Source organism: Scleropages formosus, chromosome 10 (genome assembly GCF_900964775.1).
Source record: "Scleropages formosus chromosome 10, fSclFor1.1, whole genome shotgun sequence".
NCBI classification, from domain to species: domain Eukaryota; kingdom Metazoa; phylum Chordata; class Actinopteri; order Osteoglossiformes; family Osteoglossidae; genus Scleropages; species Scleropages formosus.
This window is the reverse complement of record NC_041815.1, coordinates 18121687-18140755: the sequence shown is the minus strand read 5'-3', so window position 1 is coordinate 18140755 and position 19069 is coordinate 18121687. Positions and strand designations below refer to the sequence as shown.

The 19069-nt window shown below is 42.1% G+C and overlaps 1 protein-coding gene across 2 annotated transcripts in view; it reads left to right on the top strand.

The window, feature by feature from the left end:
- The window catches only part of sptbn4b (spectrin, beta, non-erythrocytic 4b), a 72639-nt gene that overhangs the window by 36163 nt on the left and 17407 nt on the right, over window positions 1-19069 (top strand). The window contains exons 1-3 of one of the 2 annotated variants that reach the window (XM_018742826.2): window positions 4747-5749; window positions 5972-6118; window positions 16790-17053. In XM_018742826.2, coding sequence (XP_018598342.1) covers window positions 5996-6118; window positions 16790-17053 — 387 coding nt within the window. In that variant the 5' untranslated portion in view covers window positions 4747-5749; window positions 5972-5995. Of the gene's footprint in view, window positions 1-4746; window positions 5750-5971; window positions 6119-16789; window positions 17054-19069 lie in introns of those variants that run through there. The other variant, XM_018742827.2, reaches the window with a different exon arrangement.

Below are 19069 nucleotides of genomic sequence, written 5' to 3'. Positions count from 1 at the left end.
GTGTGCGTATGGGTGGCGAGTGAATTTCAGAATTCCGTTCTCTTCAAAGTGTGAAGAATTGTCATAGTAAGCCATAGAAAAGCTCATAAGATTAATATCAATATTGAGCAGATAATTAGTAGAATTTAGTAACAACTGCACTAGTCTTTAGTAGAACAAAGTGTTTTTATAGAATTTAATTAATGTATTAATTGTTGGCAATAAGAAATATGTATTTCCAGATAGTGTTTTTCTCTTTTAAGCAAATTTGATTTTGAAATATATTCCCAGTGACATGTTGGCATTAAAATTTAGTTTTCACAAAAGGGAACATTCTGTCACTGCATCTAAACTTATCCTCACAGGCCATCGTCATTTAGGATGTAAAAACAGTTGCGGCACTGAGCGAGACAAGATAAGAGCAATAAGAGTTACTAATAAGAGTGCATGCTGTTGCATGGCCCAGTTGAATTGCAAGGTTCTGTAGACCTTGTCCTTATTTTCAGCACTATTTTTGTTTGAAACTTTTTCAGGGCAAGCTCTTTATTATTTTATGTTTAAGCTGTGTTGAAGGTATCAGAGCACATTATGTGAGATCCCAGTGATTTCTCAAATCTCAGACATGTAAAACAGGTGAAAGAATAATGGTTACCTTTCAGGTTTAATAAAAATGTGACAATATTCTGTACTTGCAATCCCCATCAGCCTACTTTAAATCAAAGCAGTATTTCAATGCGCAGAATCTAAAAACATTGGTAAAAATGGACGTCTAATGGTACGAACTTTTTCATTTCATACGGGAATGGGACAGATGCTTTATCTTCGTTTATAGCTGGCTGCAACAAAAGGAATATTTGTAAGCATTTGTACAATGAGATACAAAATTATTAGTGAAGCTACTTCTGAAGGTTAATTTCTGGAAAATTTTACTGAGACGATAAACTCCCACACGTTGTGCTCGTAGCAAAGGTAATTGGTTGGAATACCAAGAAAAGCTTTCTGAGAGGCTCGGTTCAGTCCATACAGTTCACTGACACCCACATACTAACTCTAGAGCTGTAACCATGACAATATAACTTGAACTGACTGACCGTGTTGGGGCACATTTACATCTCTGTCACTACATTTACATAAATCCAAATGGATTCGTTCTGTATTCATGTTCAGTGTTTACATGAACGTTAAATAAAGTGTCTCATTTCCAGCTGCTGTTTACATGTATGAACGTGTGTGAAGACAGTCCAAATGCCTTTTGGTCTGACACGCATGGCAACAGCGTACATGAGAAAATACGCATGTGTTGCAGATAAGGTGGTGTTTGCGTATGTCTTCTAAAAAATTAATAAAACATATTAAAATAAAATTTCTGTGAGATGTAGATCACTTTGGAGAAAGCGTCTGCTAAATGAATATATACACACACACACACACACACACATTTTCTGAACCGCTTGTCCCATACGGGGTCGCGGGGAACCGGAGCCTAACCTGGCAACTCAGGGCGTAGGGCTGGAGGGGGAGGGGACACACCCAGGACAGGACGCCAGTCCATTGCAAGGCACCCCCAGCAGGACTCGAACCCCAGACCCAGGGGAGAGCAAGACCCAGTCCAACCCACTGCGCCACCGTGCCCTCCTGAATGAATGTATGCACATGTAAATCAATCAAACTATATCAGTCAAATTATTATTTTTTTATTCCTGACTGGATTAGAGCCACTAGTGCTGTTTCACTGTTTAACTTTCTCGTAAGCTGGTTTCACCTCTCGCCATCTGTTTCATCTGATCTTCAGGCGAACCTGGCCTCCCTCATTTTTTCAGACACCTCTTTGAAAAAATAATTGTACGCTTTTCATCCATCTGGCATCTGTTTTTATTATTTATCATATGTTGTATTTCATCCTTTTGCCCAGCAGTGCTTCTGAAGATCAGACATGTTGCATGAATGCCAGGATCCGTATTTAAAAGTAATTGTTGATATTGAATTGCCCCGTGTTTCGTGAAATGCACACAATAATGCAAATACTGGCTGTGAACATGCCAGTTATATGTGTACTGTCTGTATACAGCACAAACACTGCAGCTGTTTTTAAGATAATTGAAAGTTTTGTTGCTGAAGTCTACTAACCCTCATTCCCTCTTGAAGAATGAAATTTGTAACTGCTTGTGAGCTGTTTGACATCATTCGATGCATTTTTCTGCTTAAGAATTTCTGGATCTTTCTTGAAAAATTATAGAATTATGTTACTGAATTCCATTACACATCTAAATCATCGTGTCAATAATGTAGCAAAAGAATTAAAAATTTAACAAACTGTTTAAACTATATTTTTAGAATAGCTTAGAATCATTAACAATGCATAAACCTCTTTAAAGGTCTAGGTCGTTTCTAGCCACTGCTCTACCTGGTGTTCCCCAAACCTGTATTGTGAATTTAGACTCCTAAAGTAATTTTTTTTATTTTCATTTTTTCAATATTCATGAAATTAAGCACTCCAGTTCACTGTATGATTTGGAGTATTTGGGGGTACACAGAATAGCATATAAATAATGAAACAGTTTTGATAAGTTAAGAAACTGATTTTTGCATATCTTGTAAGAAAAAATACACCTTAAAAGGCTTCGTAAAGAATGGGTAGATAATAAGTTATCAAATCTTTTTCAAAATTGAATAAAGACCTTGATGACTTATGAGTATAACTAGAAAAAGCTTATACCCAGCACACCACACATCTTTAAATATGGATTAGGAAACCTTTAGGCCAACCTGTTGTCATAATGGTGAGACATTAGTTAGTTCATGATAGATAATTTCTAGTTAAAATTTAATTGGTTCTTGTTATTGAACAGCTGGGGTGGGGTGGCACAGCGCGTTTGGCTGGGTCCTGCTCTCTGGTGGGTCAGGGGTTCAAGTCATGCTTGGGGTGCCCTGTAGTGGACTGGCGTCCTGTCCTGGGTGTGTCGCCTTGCACCCCAGGCTGCCAGGTTAGGCTCTGGTTTGCCGCGACCCCACTTGGGACATGCGGTTTCAGACTCTGTGTGTGTGTGTGTGTGTGTGTGTAACAGCTGGTAGTGTAGTGATTACAGCTACTGTCTTTAGACCCAAAGGTCACAGGTTCAATTCTCTTTTCCAGCTGTAGTACCATTGAGCAAGGTATTTTCCCTGAATTGCTTCAGTAAAAAGTACCCAGCTGTATAAATCAATAAATAATTCCAAGTATCTTAACATTGTTAGTTGCTTTGGAGAAAAGCTTCAGCTAAATGTCAAGATGTTTTATTGCAGGTATTTAATTTTGATTTTGAAATTCTGCATAGGAATTTTTACCTTGGCTCAGTGATTATGGATGTATTACTTTTTTAGTTTCATAGTACAGATGCATGATATAAAGTAGCAGTATAGGGCGCTTTACTTTACATTCTGCATTTCTTCACTTCATCGAGAACCTCGCTTCAATATGGATCAGTGTATACAATAACAAGCCAGCCTTATGGCAGCTCAGAATGACACACGCAGAGCAGTAATGTACAGAGATTTTCACAAAACTGGTGCAACAACACTTTGACTGTGATCTGAATGAATTACCTGATACACACCCAGCTGAGTCCAAGAATATGTAAAGTCTTAAAACTTTGTTATTTAAAGCAGTCGATTAGTAATGTACAATATAAAAAATTAAAATAGTGGTGAATTAATATCAGAACAAATGGAGTTAAAGTCTAAGGTAAAAGATGTATGAAATTTTAATGCATGGTCTGTTTCCTACAGTGTGTTAGGGGAGAAGACATTTAAAGTCAACAAGTAGTGAGTGCCTTGTCAGTTTCCTCAAGTAAAGGCTTACTAATATCTTACGATATTCTTACTAATCCGTGTCTTCCGGAGTAAGAGATTCCTCTGTATTTTCTCTTCATTGGTGAAGCCCCAGCAATTGGCCTGCTAAGTAGCTGCAAAATGTTTCCTTAAACTTGTTCAATCATAATGCTTACTCTTTGTAAGATTAAATTTTTTCAACTTTTAGTATCTGCAATTATTTATTGCCACCATTTTTTTTTCCATTTCATTAAAGAAAAGAAATATTTTTAAAAGATCATGAGATGTGGATGGACTTTTCAGACTGAGACTTTAGTAACTGAAAATGTTGTTGGGTCATACGTTGGGCTTCATCATCAAGTTGGTAGCTTGGAGGACAATGGAAAGCAAAAAGAAGCAGCTGCTCATCTAACAAGTACGTCTTCACATATTGATCCTGTATATCTGTAACCTGGGTATTTTTCTATGAAAAATCTAGATTCCACAGATCTTCAAGAATCTTGAAGATTCTCATCTCGATGTACAGCAAAGCTCTCAGTGGCTTCCTATTTGTGCTCATTATGCTCTTGGAGTGGGACCAGCTGTTGGGTGAAACCTTCTGATCACCCGTCCCCATGCACAAACGATGACGTGGTACACTTTAACAGGCTCCATGCAACCTTCAGATGTCTTTCCCACACTCTTATTCCCTTTGCATTCATTGTGCGCTAAAGGGGTCACGCTTAATCTTTATCAGTGCCACGGCCATCATGCGAGGGTCCATAAGATCCATTAATTTAGTCTTCACAGGGCACAATTAGGCTCTGTCTCATGTTAACCTCTGCAAAGTGGTTGTGAGAGGCACACACTCGGATATCTCGTAATTGATGGGAGATGAAGGTGAGAGAACACCGATTTAAAAAAAAAAAAAAAAAAAACATGTAGAGGGCCCTTTAAATGGAAGCATGGCCCAAAATCAGTCAGCAAAACAGAGCCATCCCTCTGCGTCCTTGTCTCTGCTCTCCTTCCTCATTCGGCTGTTTCCTATAGCAATTTTTGTCTTCTCTCCTCCGGTTCGCAGTACACTGATTCCAAGACCAGGGAGAGGGTCCCTGGTGACGGCCAGCAGCGACGTAGGCTCTTTCTCTCCGTAACACTGGCTCGATCCCGGTGCCCTCTCCCGCCTCCCCGCCTGTACCCCCTTCTCCTTCTCCCTCCCCCTCTCCCTGATGCGTGAACGCGCTCGCTCGCTTGCTCTCTCGCTCCCGCTCCGCTCAGCCACTGCAGTCGCAGAGAAAAAGTGGGGCTGGCTGCATGCTGGAGCGCCTGGCAGTGCTAGAAGACAGCGACTGCAGCAAACGGCAGCGCCGTGCGACACCGAGGGAGCGAGCGAGGGAGGGCGACGGCGGAAGATGCATTAAAGAAAAAGGAACAATATGGATTCAACGTGTCTGTGATCGCTACGGGGAGTACATTTTGATTCCTTAGGAAGACACGGTGGCCGGCAGCCCGAGCTCCCCCCACAACAACGCCTCTTCTACGACCGTCATCCTCCCTCTTCGGCTCGGGACCATCACACACCCACCCCTTTCTCCACCTCTCCCCTCCCTTCTTCCTCTTCTCAGCATCGATAATAACGGACATCACGGAGCCTCCCGGCCACCTCTTATTTAATCCGAATTCGCAAGAGAGGACGGAACCACATTGCCGCTCACGCTGCCATTTTTTTTTATCGCCTTTCTCGTCGCCTCTGCCTCGGCTCTTCGGTGGATTGTATTTGCCGAGCCGAGAGGCGCCAGATTGCGAAGGCTCCCCATCACTCTCCCGCTGGTCCTTCCTTCTGTGGCGTTGCTTTGCCTCTCGGGGTCGGGGTCTCCCGGAAGGGGCCCGATGGACTACGGTGCAGCCCGACTGCAGCTTTAACATGAGGGTACACGCAGTGGCCTGCCAGAGCCCTCCTGGGTGCCGCTGCTGAGCGCTGCTGGTAATTAGACGCAGAGCCTTCACGTTTGAAATTGGGAAGGAAAGTGTGGAAATGCGGCCTGGAGATACAGGCGATGGAACTGAGATGGGGGGGGGGGGGGGGATTTTTAATCCCCTGTTTCTGGGTAACGCCGGACTCTTTCCACCATATTTGTGCGTGGATGTGACTGTGTGGGCGGGTGTTTGTTTCAGTCCCATGACTGCTGCTTTCGGTGTCTTCTAGCTCGGCGACTGGGTGGCGGAAAAGATGCTGATGGCCCGCGACACTTCCCGGGACGAAGCGCAGAAGCTACACAAGAAATGGCTGAAGCACCAGGCCTTCATGGCCGAGCTGGCCCAGAATAAAGAGTGGCTGGAGAAGATTGAAAAGGTGAGCGTGGCTTTCGCCGGGTCCGCGTAGGCCGGGGGTCGTGTGGAGGACGTGGAGGGCTTGCGTGCGTGTGCGTGCATGTGTGTGCGTGCGTGTGTGTGAATGCGTGCGTGAGCGAGAGAGATGCAGAGAGAGAGAGTCGTCGTGTCTCCCACAAAAGATCTGGCAAACAAAGAGTCTATGTTGTGAGCCCGAAGCACATTTCCCCACACCGGCTGCGTGAAAGGTATGGGTCAGGCGTACCGTCTGTTCACTGAGGGCAGCGTCCTTTAGCCATCTACTCCATATACATATGATCAGGCACTTTACATGTTGTAAGAGCCAATAAGGAAGTTGCTTTGTACCTTACGTCTTGCTTTTAGGTTTTGTTCATAGGCAAAATAAATACAGGGTTATGTTTTCCACATGTCTCGTACAGAGTGCCTTTTCCTGCCACGCTCCGGGAGTTCAGTTTGGTGAAAACGGGGGCAACGGAAGCATATCCAGGTGTTTGCGCTGGTTTCCTCGTGTTTCCTGAGGCTTTTGTTCTTCTGGAATTTCTCATTTATTTGAGTGATATTTAGTGAGGTTTTGCAACCAGTGAGGAACCCTTAAAAACGCTTGTACTGCGGAGAAGTCAGTGGCTTTTGTGAGCAGAGCTGTGTTTCTGTTTGTGCCTTTTGGGAAAAACGGTTATTGTCATATGATTGTATGAGCCTTAAGTTCAGAAATGTTCTTTTGCCCCCAAGGTAGAGTGCAACAAACCTTTTAAATATGTTACCAGAGAATGTGAATTTTTGCAGGGGGTTTATTTTTAGTTGTTCATTATTGGTTGAATGTTTTTTTCTATTATTGTGTTTTAGGTGGCTATACGGAGAGATTTTTTGCGAGTATTTCTATAGAATATTTTGCTGTAAAAGTACAATGGCTGTTGCGTTAAATCGAAACTTATTTAAAACAACATGCATCTTTTGCACCCCTTTGAAATATTCTACATATACGTAAAGGTTTTGCAACAAAGTTTCGATGTAATTGTAATGTGTAAACGTTCATGCCCTATAACTTTGAGATCATGCCTGTTAAACAACGGATAAACCTTTACGTGGCTGCTCCTCTAATGTAACGTAAATGTTTCTATTAAAAAAAATCATTACTAGGAAGGTGATTAGGAATCGTCGATATTCGGATAAAGTTTTGTGCAGCTACTTGTGCGAAGTGCATTGGTTCATATGATGGAAAGTAACAAATTAACTACTACAATACTGTAGAATCACACATCTGCGTCTAAGTCTCTCGTTCTGCGAATGTAATGCAGATGTTGTATCTTCGATGAGATCTTAGTCGCTTTGGAGAAAAGTGCCTGCTAAATGAATAATTGTAAATATGCATTAATGTTTTCTGCTCTTGTTTCTTAACACTCTTTTCTCTCGGAGCTCAGTCTCCAGCTTTTCCTTTGTTCGGCTCTGAATTCTGCATTCGTTGTTTTGAAAACGAGACGCCGGCAGAAACATTTCAGTGTAATTCTTAGATCTCTAGTAACAGAGAGCTGTTATGATTACCTCATTATTTCGGTGACTCCTTGTCAGAATATCACCAGGTGACACGCTTCTTCAGCTTGTGGCTGGACTGCAAAAAGTGCAAAAAAATTATCGTTACAGAAACACCTTCAGCTGTAGTTTTTGCACTGATTTATACCATTCTGTGTGGCACAGTTTAATTCAACTGACTCGATTAGTGTTGGAAATTGTTTCTGAGGCTCTGATTGAATTATATACGCCTATGAAGAATTTTGGTAATTGAATAGACAGCACGAATTCATGCATTACACTTTGTGCAATATATATTGTTTGATTGATTATTGTGGTGTTTACATTCATTTACGATAACTACGTGCCCAGTTTGGGTCGCTGTGCTCCAAACCCAAGGCCAGGAGGCATGGCACCAAGCAAGGTAGAGAAAGAGATACAGCCTGGATGGGATGCCAGGCCATCACCAGTCACTTACACACGTGCATGTTTCCATCAGCTCAACTCAGCTGAAATATTTTATGAATGTCTCTCCATACTTTGCGTTTAAACCACATTACCTACAGGATACCTGTGAGAAAAAAGGGAAAACATGCAAACTGCACAAACATACAGAAACTCGTTTGGACTGACTATGGCTGCAAGTGTTTTTTACAATGTTTTTTAACACTTCCATTTAAAAATGCAAATATTTTTAAAATAAGCTTTAATACTAGAGCACTAAGAGCACAGTAGGCAGTGTTATTCTACTCATATTTAAATTTCGCAACGTAAGATGACTAAGTTACCGTGATTACCATTGGAACTGATTGATTTTTTTTTTTTTTTTTTTTTTGGTTATGAGGCAAATTATACAGTAACCTACAAGCATTTTTACCCTCTTTCCTGAGCTGTATTACCTGTAAGCTTTGTATTCCTGGTATTCCTCGTATTGCTAATAATTCAATTCATGAGTGGAATAGTGGAGTTTGAAACAGTAAAAACAGGGGAATACCAACATGCAAATGCTAAGAAGGGATTGCCTTTGCGGTATTATAATTTATTTTTTCCTGTGTTAAATATCCAGTTGAGTAACATGTGATGAATTGCTCTAAGTTTTATGTCCACCTCTTCATGGGCTGTTTGGTTTGTTTTTTCTGGATTTCAGCAGACACGAATAGATAAAATTGGTTGAAATTAGGCTTCTTTGCTATCTGCTTTGGAAGTGTTATTGCTTGTCGTCTTTCAATGCAAATTTAAACATGTCAAGGTTCATTTAATTAAAATTAGGAAGAAGCCTGATAGATTAAATGGAATTGAACAAGGAATTAGACATTAATTTCTGGCCTTACAACTGTGAGAGGAATGTATGACAGGCAACATAAATGTACTAACAGCAAGTGAGAAAAAAAATGGCAAAAAAACTACATTAATGCAGAGGAGTCCATATTTTTGGATCTGTGTGTAGGTAGATGAATTAAGGAAACTGTGTGAATTTGATTCTCAGGTGTGCCTTGCAGGAACATCAGTTTTGTGCTGTAAGATTAAACTCATATGCACGTCACGAGTGTCCTGGCTGACCAGCGGATCATTCGTATAGCTTTTTAGAAAAACATGCGAGATTTAGGGCTCTCGTGGCAACCGAGAGAAAGACGTTAATGAGAGAAGTTGGACGAAAGACCTCGTCCCTGCTGTCAATTTCAGAGTAAATGACCATTTTAAATAAGGAGCTTGTATGGTTCAAAGCAGGTCATTGCAAAAATGGGGGCAGGCATCCGAACATCATCGTTTTGGGGAAAGTAAATTTCCGAAGACGACTACGTTTCCCTCCTGCTGTCAGCTCTTCCATAATTTCCCAACAGATATTTTGATTGTTTGCTAAATGCGCTCACTGATCATGTGCAGAGGAGGGTATGTGATATCTTCAGACCAATCCCCTACACTTCCGCGACAAGTATTTTCCCTGCTCATTTGAGTGACGGAGTTTCGAAAGTTAACAGCATTTTCGAAATTGATTGCATGTGAGAACACTTTTTTTGTACAGCGGGCATGAACAGAAAGCGCAGGTGGAGTCCCAAATGAAAGCAAGGCGAGCGCTGCGGATGCGGCACCTTGTGTCCTGTACGTGTGCTGGAACGGGGACCGTTCCATCTTTCGCATTCAGCCTGCTCCCAGTTCCTCCACCACATGGGATCGACTGACATAGGGCAGCGGAGCGCAGTCCGGTCTTCGTCGTGACAAAGGGGTCCAAATATATACTGTGGATGTTTTCTGTAATGAAAATCCTTAAAACAGGTTATAAAATCAATCCATCCATCTATAGTCAATCAAAACATGTGACTTTTAGCTGTCGGAGAAAACGGGAGCATGTGAACTATTTAAATATTTGTACTGATCGATTGATTTATTGATTGATTGATGGATTGATTGATTTGCATGCGTTTCACAGAATGGTAATTGCCAGCATTTCATGGCTTTCCGCTTGAGACACATAGCCCAGCCTCGGCAGAGTGCAGGCATGTGCTTTAACAAGCTGTAGTGTTTCAAGTGTTCTCTCACTTGTCTGCGCCATCATACCACACGCCAGCTTACAACGCGTAGGAGATGCCGCGCTTCCTCCGAGACCCGCTTTTGTTTTCCTCTTATCTTAGTATTCCCAGTGTATGGTGGGAAATCCCTCGGGGAGACCGGATCATCCAGCTTGCTAATTGTTCCTCGGTGAGGTCACTTGGAGCTCGTTCAACAGCCCGTCACAGCGTTACTGTGGCTTTCCAAAATCCCGTTGAAAACGACGAGGATTTCAGAAAGGCGATCCTTTGAGGTCATGTTCAAATACGGCCTCGGCGAAAAGGACGTTCCCTTCGCCGCCTACCTGACACTCGAGCCCCTGGACCTGCCATTATTTGGAGCTGACTTGCATGAAAACTGTTATAAATATCACTTATAAAAAGTGCAGCCCCTGTTCTACTGCACCCAATGTGCACTTTGACTTGCCTTTTACCCTGTGCTTCTGGGATAGACTCCAGACTCCAAATCCTGATATTATGAGGAGCTGGTTGATTTTTTTTTTTCTTTTTCTTTCTAAAGTTGACAGCCTCATAAGAAACCTGATATTATTTACAGAATTCATCTGCTTCTGGATCACATATGCTTGAACACATTTTTAAAATGCCAAAATGGAAGCCTGTGAAAATGAAATTCCGCGAGGGGAGCATTAAAGCGAAGCCCCAAATGCCAATGTCGTGCTCGGCCAAATACAAGGCACGCAAACGCACACTAACCTTCACGCTCTCGCGTGCGCTGCTTTCCGCAAACCCGCTGAAGCTACACCTCCAGCTCTCCGTCCCAACGAGGGGATCAAGAGCCTCCCTCGACAGCAGCCCTCCGGGGGACTCTGAGCCGAGTTGAAAAGTACGCTAAGCAGAGTTGTTAATGAAAAATTAACAATTATTAGTATTTGCACGCTTGTATTCTGGCCGTAATGATGTATTTTGATGCTCATGTCATTGCCTGGTACGTGTGGAGATTTTTTGCACTTATTGTAACGCGACTACTTTACCATTCCATTGCTTTTTATGACATTTTGACACAGCATAATAAATACTTCATGCAGCCTTTTTATATTTGACTGAAACATGGTGCGGTATTGAACTTGTGGTCAGTGGAACAATTGTTCTGTGTGATTTTCAGCATTCGTCACCATTTGCTCCATGCGAGCGTTCTGCGTTTTCAGCAGCGTCTTGGCATCGCTATTGTTGGAGCGCTGCGGTTGTATGCTGGCACGAAAATGCCATCAGCAGCTCGTGCTCTGCCGGAGAGACTGACATTTTGACGCTGGTTCTGATCGTGGTACACCTTTTCGTGATTGCTGATCCACCACTGTGATGTTTTTTCCCCCCCCTTATTGCTCAGATTTTTTTTCCCCCCCAATTTGTCCCCCTTTTGTGTCTCCCTTGCCCGTTTCTGTGTTTTAGTGGCTTTCATACTGTACCTGATTCTACACATCTTACTCTGTTTAACCGTGACCGAAAGAGCGTTACCCTGCGGTAGCGTGATGGAGCAGTGCGCGTGCAGACGGGCGGTCTGGGGACACCGCCTCCTCAGTCTCCACGGGCTGTCGGCTCTTCTTTATGGACCGTTGTGACCCCTGCTGAGAGAACACTAACTCTGTTCTTAATAAAAGAGCGATTGAAGAGCTCTAATACTGATGTGCTGCTCATGGTGTTCATTTGTTCAAATATTTTCAGTCATGGGGAGGGCAAGTGAACGGAAGGAGCCCAGGTGTCACTTATCGCAGATTCATAGGTACCTTTGGAACTTCATGCTGCCATATGCTCCATTTATGCATATTTCATCTTTGCATTCACATTTATTCATTTAGCAGACGCTTTTCTCCAAAGCGACTTCCAGTGGATACACACACACACACACACACATTTTCAGAACCGCTTGTCCCTTACAGGGTCACGGGGAACCGGAGCCTACCCGGTAACACAGGGCGTAAGGCCGGAGGGGGAGGGGACACACCTAGGACGGGACGCCAGTCCGCCGCAAGGCACCCCAAGCGGGACTCGAACCCCAGACCCACTGGAGAGCAGGACTGCGGTCCAACCCACTGCGCCACCGCACCCCCTTCCCAGTGGATACAATGTAGTGCTATTGCAGCCCACTTGCTATTGCTATTGTAGTGTAGTGCAGCCCACACACCTTATTCACCGTGGTGACTTACACTGCTAGATACACTACTTACAGGGGGTCACTCATCCGTACACCAGTGGAACACACTTTTTCTGTCACTCACACACTATGGGGGAACCTGAACAGCCTGTCTTTGGAGTGTGGGAGGAAACCAGAGCACCGGGAAGACTTTCACTGCTAGATACACTACTTACACTGGGTCACTCATCCATACATCAGTGGAACACACACATACTCTCTCTCTCTGTCACTCACACACTATGGGGGAACCTGAACAGCATGTCTTCTGCATATACACAATACATCCAAGTGTGCGTGTCTATGTAGAAATACTGTAGGTATCTCTGGTGGACAGTGTAAACCTCACATTTACCATTTTAGTCAGTTGTCATACTTATCTTCCCTCTCCTTTGTGGTCTTCAGAGTCAGACTGGTTCTTGTCACTTCTTTTCAAGGAATGTGGGTTTCTTTAATTTTCTCAGGGTAGTTTCACTATAACATGTGCTGCGTATTAGTTTGTGTGTGACAGTTGTTACATTAGTACTGCTTTTATATTTGCATTTATTATCATGTTCTTCAGTTTAAAAATGCCAGTATAGAAGCTTAACCTGACGGACCCTGCGCTTGCGATTCTAACAAAAAAGCAGCATCGTTTCAAGGAGTACTTCCTTGGTGATGTCTAGCCAGACTTGCAGCACGTCCCCCGGCTCTCCTTACATGGCTCACCTTGCCCTGTGGTGCAGCACCCCCCCCATTCGCTCTCCCCCAGGTCTCCCAGGAGTGTCCGCTGTGCCTGCACTCTCAGGTTTCTGCTGCCGCTGCAATATAAGGGATGATCGAGCAAGCGGAAGTGAGGCACCGAGAGCTCGATGCAGGGAGAGGAATGCAGATAGAGCATTATGTAACCTCCAAGGTTGAGTTCCTTCCTATCCTGGAAGCATATGAAATCCTCTTTTTCTCATTTTCTCAGATGGGGTGCAGCGACAGTCAGATGAGTGTGTGTGTGTGTGTGTGTGGGAGCGGGTGGGGGGCTGTGTTGAAAGCATTCTGCTGTGCCCAGAGGTGACTCTTCTACACCCAGCCACCATTTGACCATCTCAACATACTTCAACAGCGCTGAAACACCACACATGGGTTTAGAGTATTTTAAATCATGAATAAAATTTTATTTCGCTTTCACAGCACATTGTTTAAAATGCATTATTTTCTTATTTTTTTATTTATTTATTTATTTTAACAATTAATTTTTACGGTAACTATTATTGTTAATATTATTATTATATGTGATTATTTTTCTCCTAAGCGACTTACATCCAGAGGTTTGCACACTATGCTGCTTATTAATGATTTATCCATTTATACAGCAGGGTATTTGTACTGTATCAGTTCAAGGTATGTTCCTCACTCAAGAATATTACACCAGAAGGTGGAATTCTAAAGCCTTTTTCTTTTTTTCCTCCGGAGCTGGAAACATCTAAAACCAAAGAACTTAAGAGCTTATTCATTTTTCAGGCTTCACTGATATTTACCTGCAACATAAATTGCAGCTCAGGAATGGACGACTTGGTTAGCGATGAAAAATCTGATAAAAATTAAATATATGAATCCTAGCGTCATCACCTGTTTCCTAACATTACCCATGTACTGTAGGTTACATAGCCTTTTTCTCCATTATTCCTTCCCTCCATTTTTGCCTAGAAAATGTAGTACAAGGTATTTGAGAAAATGCAATGAGAGCTATGAGAAGCCTAAGGGGTGAGGATGTTCCCATCTGTCAGGATTGAGTCCCTTCTCGGTCAATAGGAACATTTCAGCGCGTGTGGGTGCTGATTGCAGCAACTTCAAGTGGTTAAGAGAAATCTGTGTCATCGTCATCAGTCAGAGAAGGAGGGTTGTGATCTTTAAAGCGCTCCTGTTTCTCCCACCCGGCAGTGGGGATGTCGATTGCAGTGGGTGGCTGTCTCTTTGTTCTTGCGACGTGTTGAGGGACAGGCCTGCAGTATTTTATGTCTGTGTGCCATGCTTCCAAGCTGCAGTGCAACAATGCCCCCATTTTTACAAAAGATGTTGAATTATAATAGGATGGGGGATGGTACGAGGGCTTTTCATAGTTGGGGGAGGATCTTGGGATCTAGGGGTGTGGGCTGGAGATTCACATAAGGGGGATGGGGGATGGGAGATGTGTAATCTTTGCTGTTGGAGAAACTGGCTGCATATTCCTTTCCCTGAATACTGTTTGTGACATAATGGTCAAAAGCACCTTCTTCTGAAAGATCTAGGGTACCAGCCAAGGCTGCTCTTGTTTAAAGGAAGCGTCTTTTATTCGTTGTTGTACTTGGACTGCCAAAAAGGTTCAAGCTTCCTGATGAAAAGTACCTCCGGTTATCGTTTCTGTTGGTTTCCAGCTATGTTTAATGATTATCATGTAAAATAAATATATGATATATTCATGATTGCTTCTACCGTCATGCAAATTAATAACAGCACAAGACATTTTAATTACTAGTAACACACACTTTAATTATACCGTCTCATAGTACTCTTGTGTTTGTTGGCTGATATTTTTGTTTCGTTTTATAGTGAGCTTTCAGACAAAGTTGCAGAAGTATATGTATCTCAGGCACGAAAGAGTGATTTTACAAAATACGGCTTATCCTCTTGTTCATCCTAAAATTGTCATGCCTCTTCTCCCCTTAGTGGTGACCTCTAAAGATTATGGTGCTTCTCATTGCCACTGTAAGTTTTGCCCTCGTAACCCAGTTTGTGCGTGGATTGATAAGCAGAATGAGCAGCTGCCACGGTCGTCCCCTTCCTGGCGTTGTGCAGCGATGTTTAATCCGTTTGGTTCGAGAGAACCTACTCAGTCCTGGAAATCTCAAATTTTAATTTTGTCCTTTCATCCCAGTCAAACTTATTGATCTGGTACAAGAGAATTAATTGTCTTGCACTCATTCCTTCTCTGATTTTAAACACATTAAAATTTTTAATTTCTGTTTTTTTTTTTTTATGAAATTCAGCATTTCTCAGTATCTGTTGCAAATGTTCATCCATCTGAATGAGTCAAGATGTGTAAGTGTACAATGTAGCACCTTAACCATGAGAGATAACAGTGTGTATTCAGGTGCTGGGTTAGAGACCGGATTAATCCTAAAAAAATATTTTCCTTTCACCTAGTTTTGCATCTTTTTAGTTTGTCCTTTCTTACAGTATGTACATCTTTCCCAGAAAAGCAAGTCCCCTTGGTGATGATTTCAAAGCCAGTGTCTATGCAGTTGTGGCAGAGTTAACATCATTTTGTTGGTATTTGTAATACAGATCCTGCCAAAGCTTCTAAGTATATGCATATAATTAATAATAATTAAAATAGTAATCAAGAATGATTCCAGTTTTTAAAGTATCATTTATTATGGAGTCATCTGACCTGGTAGTTTATGAGTTGCTAATTGTTTAAGTTCTGGATTTTTGTTAACCAGAAAAAGCTTAAAAAAAAAATAATTTTTTTAGAGTTAATAATATGTTTTGTTTGCCTGAGATAAAAACTTTATTTAAAAACCGGGTGACTGTATATGAAACATTGTGCCCATGTATAAACACGTAACATAGCAATAATGTTTTAGCGATATAAATGGCGGCACAGTGGCACAGCGAGTAGCGCCGCTGTCTGACAGCGCCTGGGTAGTGCGAGAGGATGTGGGTTCGGTCTCTGCTTTGTCTGTGTGGAGTTTGGATGTTCTCCCTGTGTCTGCGTGGGTTTCCTCCTGGTGCTCTGGTTTCCTCCCACAGTCCAAAGACATGCTGTTCAGGTTCACCCATAGTGTGTGAGTGACAGAGAGAGTGTATTCTGCTGATGAATGAATGAGTGACCCAGTGTAAGTGGTGTATCTAGCGGTGTAAGTCACCTTGGTGAATAAGGTGTGTGGGCTCATAACACTACATAGTATCCATTGTAAGTCACTTTGGAGAAAAGCATCTGCTAAGTGAATAAATGTAAATGTAAATTGCTTGTCACATCGAATAGTGTTGCCGCCTCACAGCGCCTGAGCTGTTCCGGTGTAGGTTCGAATCTGGCTCTGTCTGTGTTGTGTTTGCATATTCTCCCTGTGTCTGTGTGGGATTCTGTTAGTTGCTCAGGTTTCCTCCCACAGTCCCAATCAGCAGAAGACATGTAGTGCAGGTGAATCGGTGATACTAAATTGCTCGTAGTGTGTAAATGGGTGGCGATGGACTGGCGTCCTGTCCAGGGTGATCCCCTTTCAGCCTTGCCTATCTCAGAATCACCGGGTGATCCTGACCCTCGCAACCCTGAACAGGACAAGTGATGAATGCAAATGGGCGACTTGTATACTGTAATTTCAGTCTACGGTGACTTTCAGGGAACTTGGTCTGTCATGTGAGAAATGTCTAAAGTGAATTTTCAGATCTTGGTTATTTCTCATTTGCTTTAAAAAGAGTCATTTGAGATCATGATTGGTTGTTTTTGCATATTTAGGAAGGCCAGCAGCTGATCCAAGAGAAGCCTGAGCTGAGCTCCATTGTGCGACGGAAGCTGGAGGAGATCCGGGAGTGCTGGCTGGACCTGGAGAGCACCACCCAGGCCAAAGCGCGGCAGCTCTTTGAGGCAAACAAGGCCGACCTCCTGGTCCAGAGCTACTCGAGTTTGGACCAGCGGCTGTCCCAACTGGAAGGGCAGCTCTCGCAAATGGACCACGGCCAAGACCTGACCAGTGTTAACAAGCAACTCAAGAAACTCCAGGTTTCTCCCCCCTTTTATCTAAATTTGAAGTTTCTGACCAGACCACAAGTACCAGAAGTTCTTAGCACATAATGATGAATGATCACCTTATTTTTTTAGTTACGATAGCTTATTATGTAGGTATTGAGTGGTGTAATAAGTACAACTAAATGGTGGTTTTAGGCTGGCATAGAAGATTTAACTTGAGCATAAACGTTAAATATCGATACACATTTGAAAATTAAAATTCACTTTTTGGTTGCTCTCAGTTCTGGGATGGATTTGCTTGCATTGGTACTCAATCTATGATATTATGAATTGCATATTTGTAGATGACGATTCCTGTATATCTTAGCTGCCACTTATCATTATTCAGCCATTTACATTTATTCATTTAGCAGACACCTTTCTCTAAAGCGACATCCATCTCATAAAAAAATGCAATGTGTGCATTACATTAGCAGAAAGAGAAACTTAGATGCAGACGTATGATTCTTAAGTACAGTTAGTTTCTTTCCAACATATGAGTAACTGCATAAAACTTTATCAGAATATCCATGATTACCTTCCTAGTAATTTTTTTTAATTTATTGGAGATATATATAAACATTTCAATAGTTTATAATTTTGTGGTCTGTTGTGGCATTAATTTCTGAGAACGGGTATGAGCACATGGGTATTTTAGCAGGATCTGCATTTGTTTTTGGCTCCCAGATCAGAGATCACTGTGAAGTTCTTTGTAAGATGGTCATGAGTGATCTGGATAAGGATTTATTTCAGGAACACTTCTTAAGACAATGCTTTAACATATAGTAATTAAACACTTGCGCAACTTTTTAAGTCCTATTTTGTAACATTTCACCTTAATGATAACTCAGACATGATGTTATTGTATATATACTCTATAAAATTGTTTTTCATGACCTCTAGGTTGTTGACTTCATGCTAGATCATGTAAATCAAGTTTTTTTTCTTCCCATTTTTTTCATTTTTGTCTGCTGCCTGTATAGTTAAGTCATTTACATTTGCAGTTTTACTTTTATTAAATGTTGTTTAATGCATAATAATGCATTACGTACATTCCCACTGTGTCTTAGTACCTGAGCTACGGTACTCTTGTCATGTGTGTTGAGAGGACATCCTCTCCAGTACAGACAGCTGGACACATCTTCATTTTACGCATTTGTCATTCTCCTTTCTGACAGCATGGTGCTATGAGCTGCTTTGAGTTCCTTTTCAGCCTGAAATTGTGGTTTGTATCCTTGCCACCCAGCCACCTTCATGAAGGGTACAGTACCCTTTTTGTTTTTGTTTTCCCTCTCCCTCCATGCACTTGCTGTCTTCCACCCTCCTTCTGCTCACTGCTCTCTCACCTTTTCTTTCTTTCTGTTCCCTCTCTCTCTCTCTCATTGACCTGTGCACCTTTGGCTTGTTTTCCTTGAGGTCCATAAGAAAATGGTTCTGCAGTCCCCATCTAAAATGCACGTCTTATGGCTCTCCTTCTAGGTTTGTAATGCTAGGAAGCGCATATTTTAGATTTTCTGTCTTTGTAGTCTTTTCGTCTGTTTCTTACTTTTGGGACTAACGGGAAGCTGACGGCTGTGTGGTTCAAACAAAGAACACAACACTAAATAAATCGCAGATTTTACGTACAATAAAATATGTATTACAGTGGTACCTCACAAGAAGCAAGCTTTACATCTTGGTTGAGGCTGATGGATCTGCAAAGGCTAGTGCTATGAGCTCAGGGATAGTCCCTGGTAACAACTTTTTTAAAATGTATTTGTCTAAATGTTGGTGTTAATACACTATATATTAATTATAGGCAAACGAGCAAAGAAATTACAGGTTAATATCTATATACATTTTTAGCTGTGTCTTCTCAGTCCTTCATTCATAGTGTACGTCCTGCAGCTCCTTGTTCCCACCTGGCACAACATCATGTAATTTGAATAGTTATTTCACCAGTTCAGTCGAAGTAGATAGCTAATTTGTCAAATCAGGTAGATTTGGGACAAAGAGCTGAAAGACGTGCTC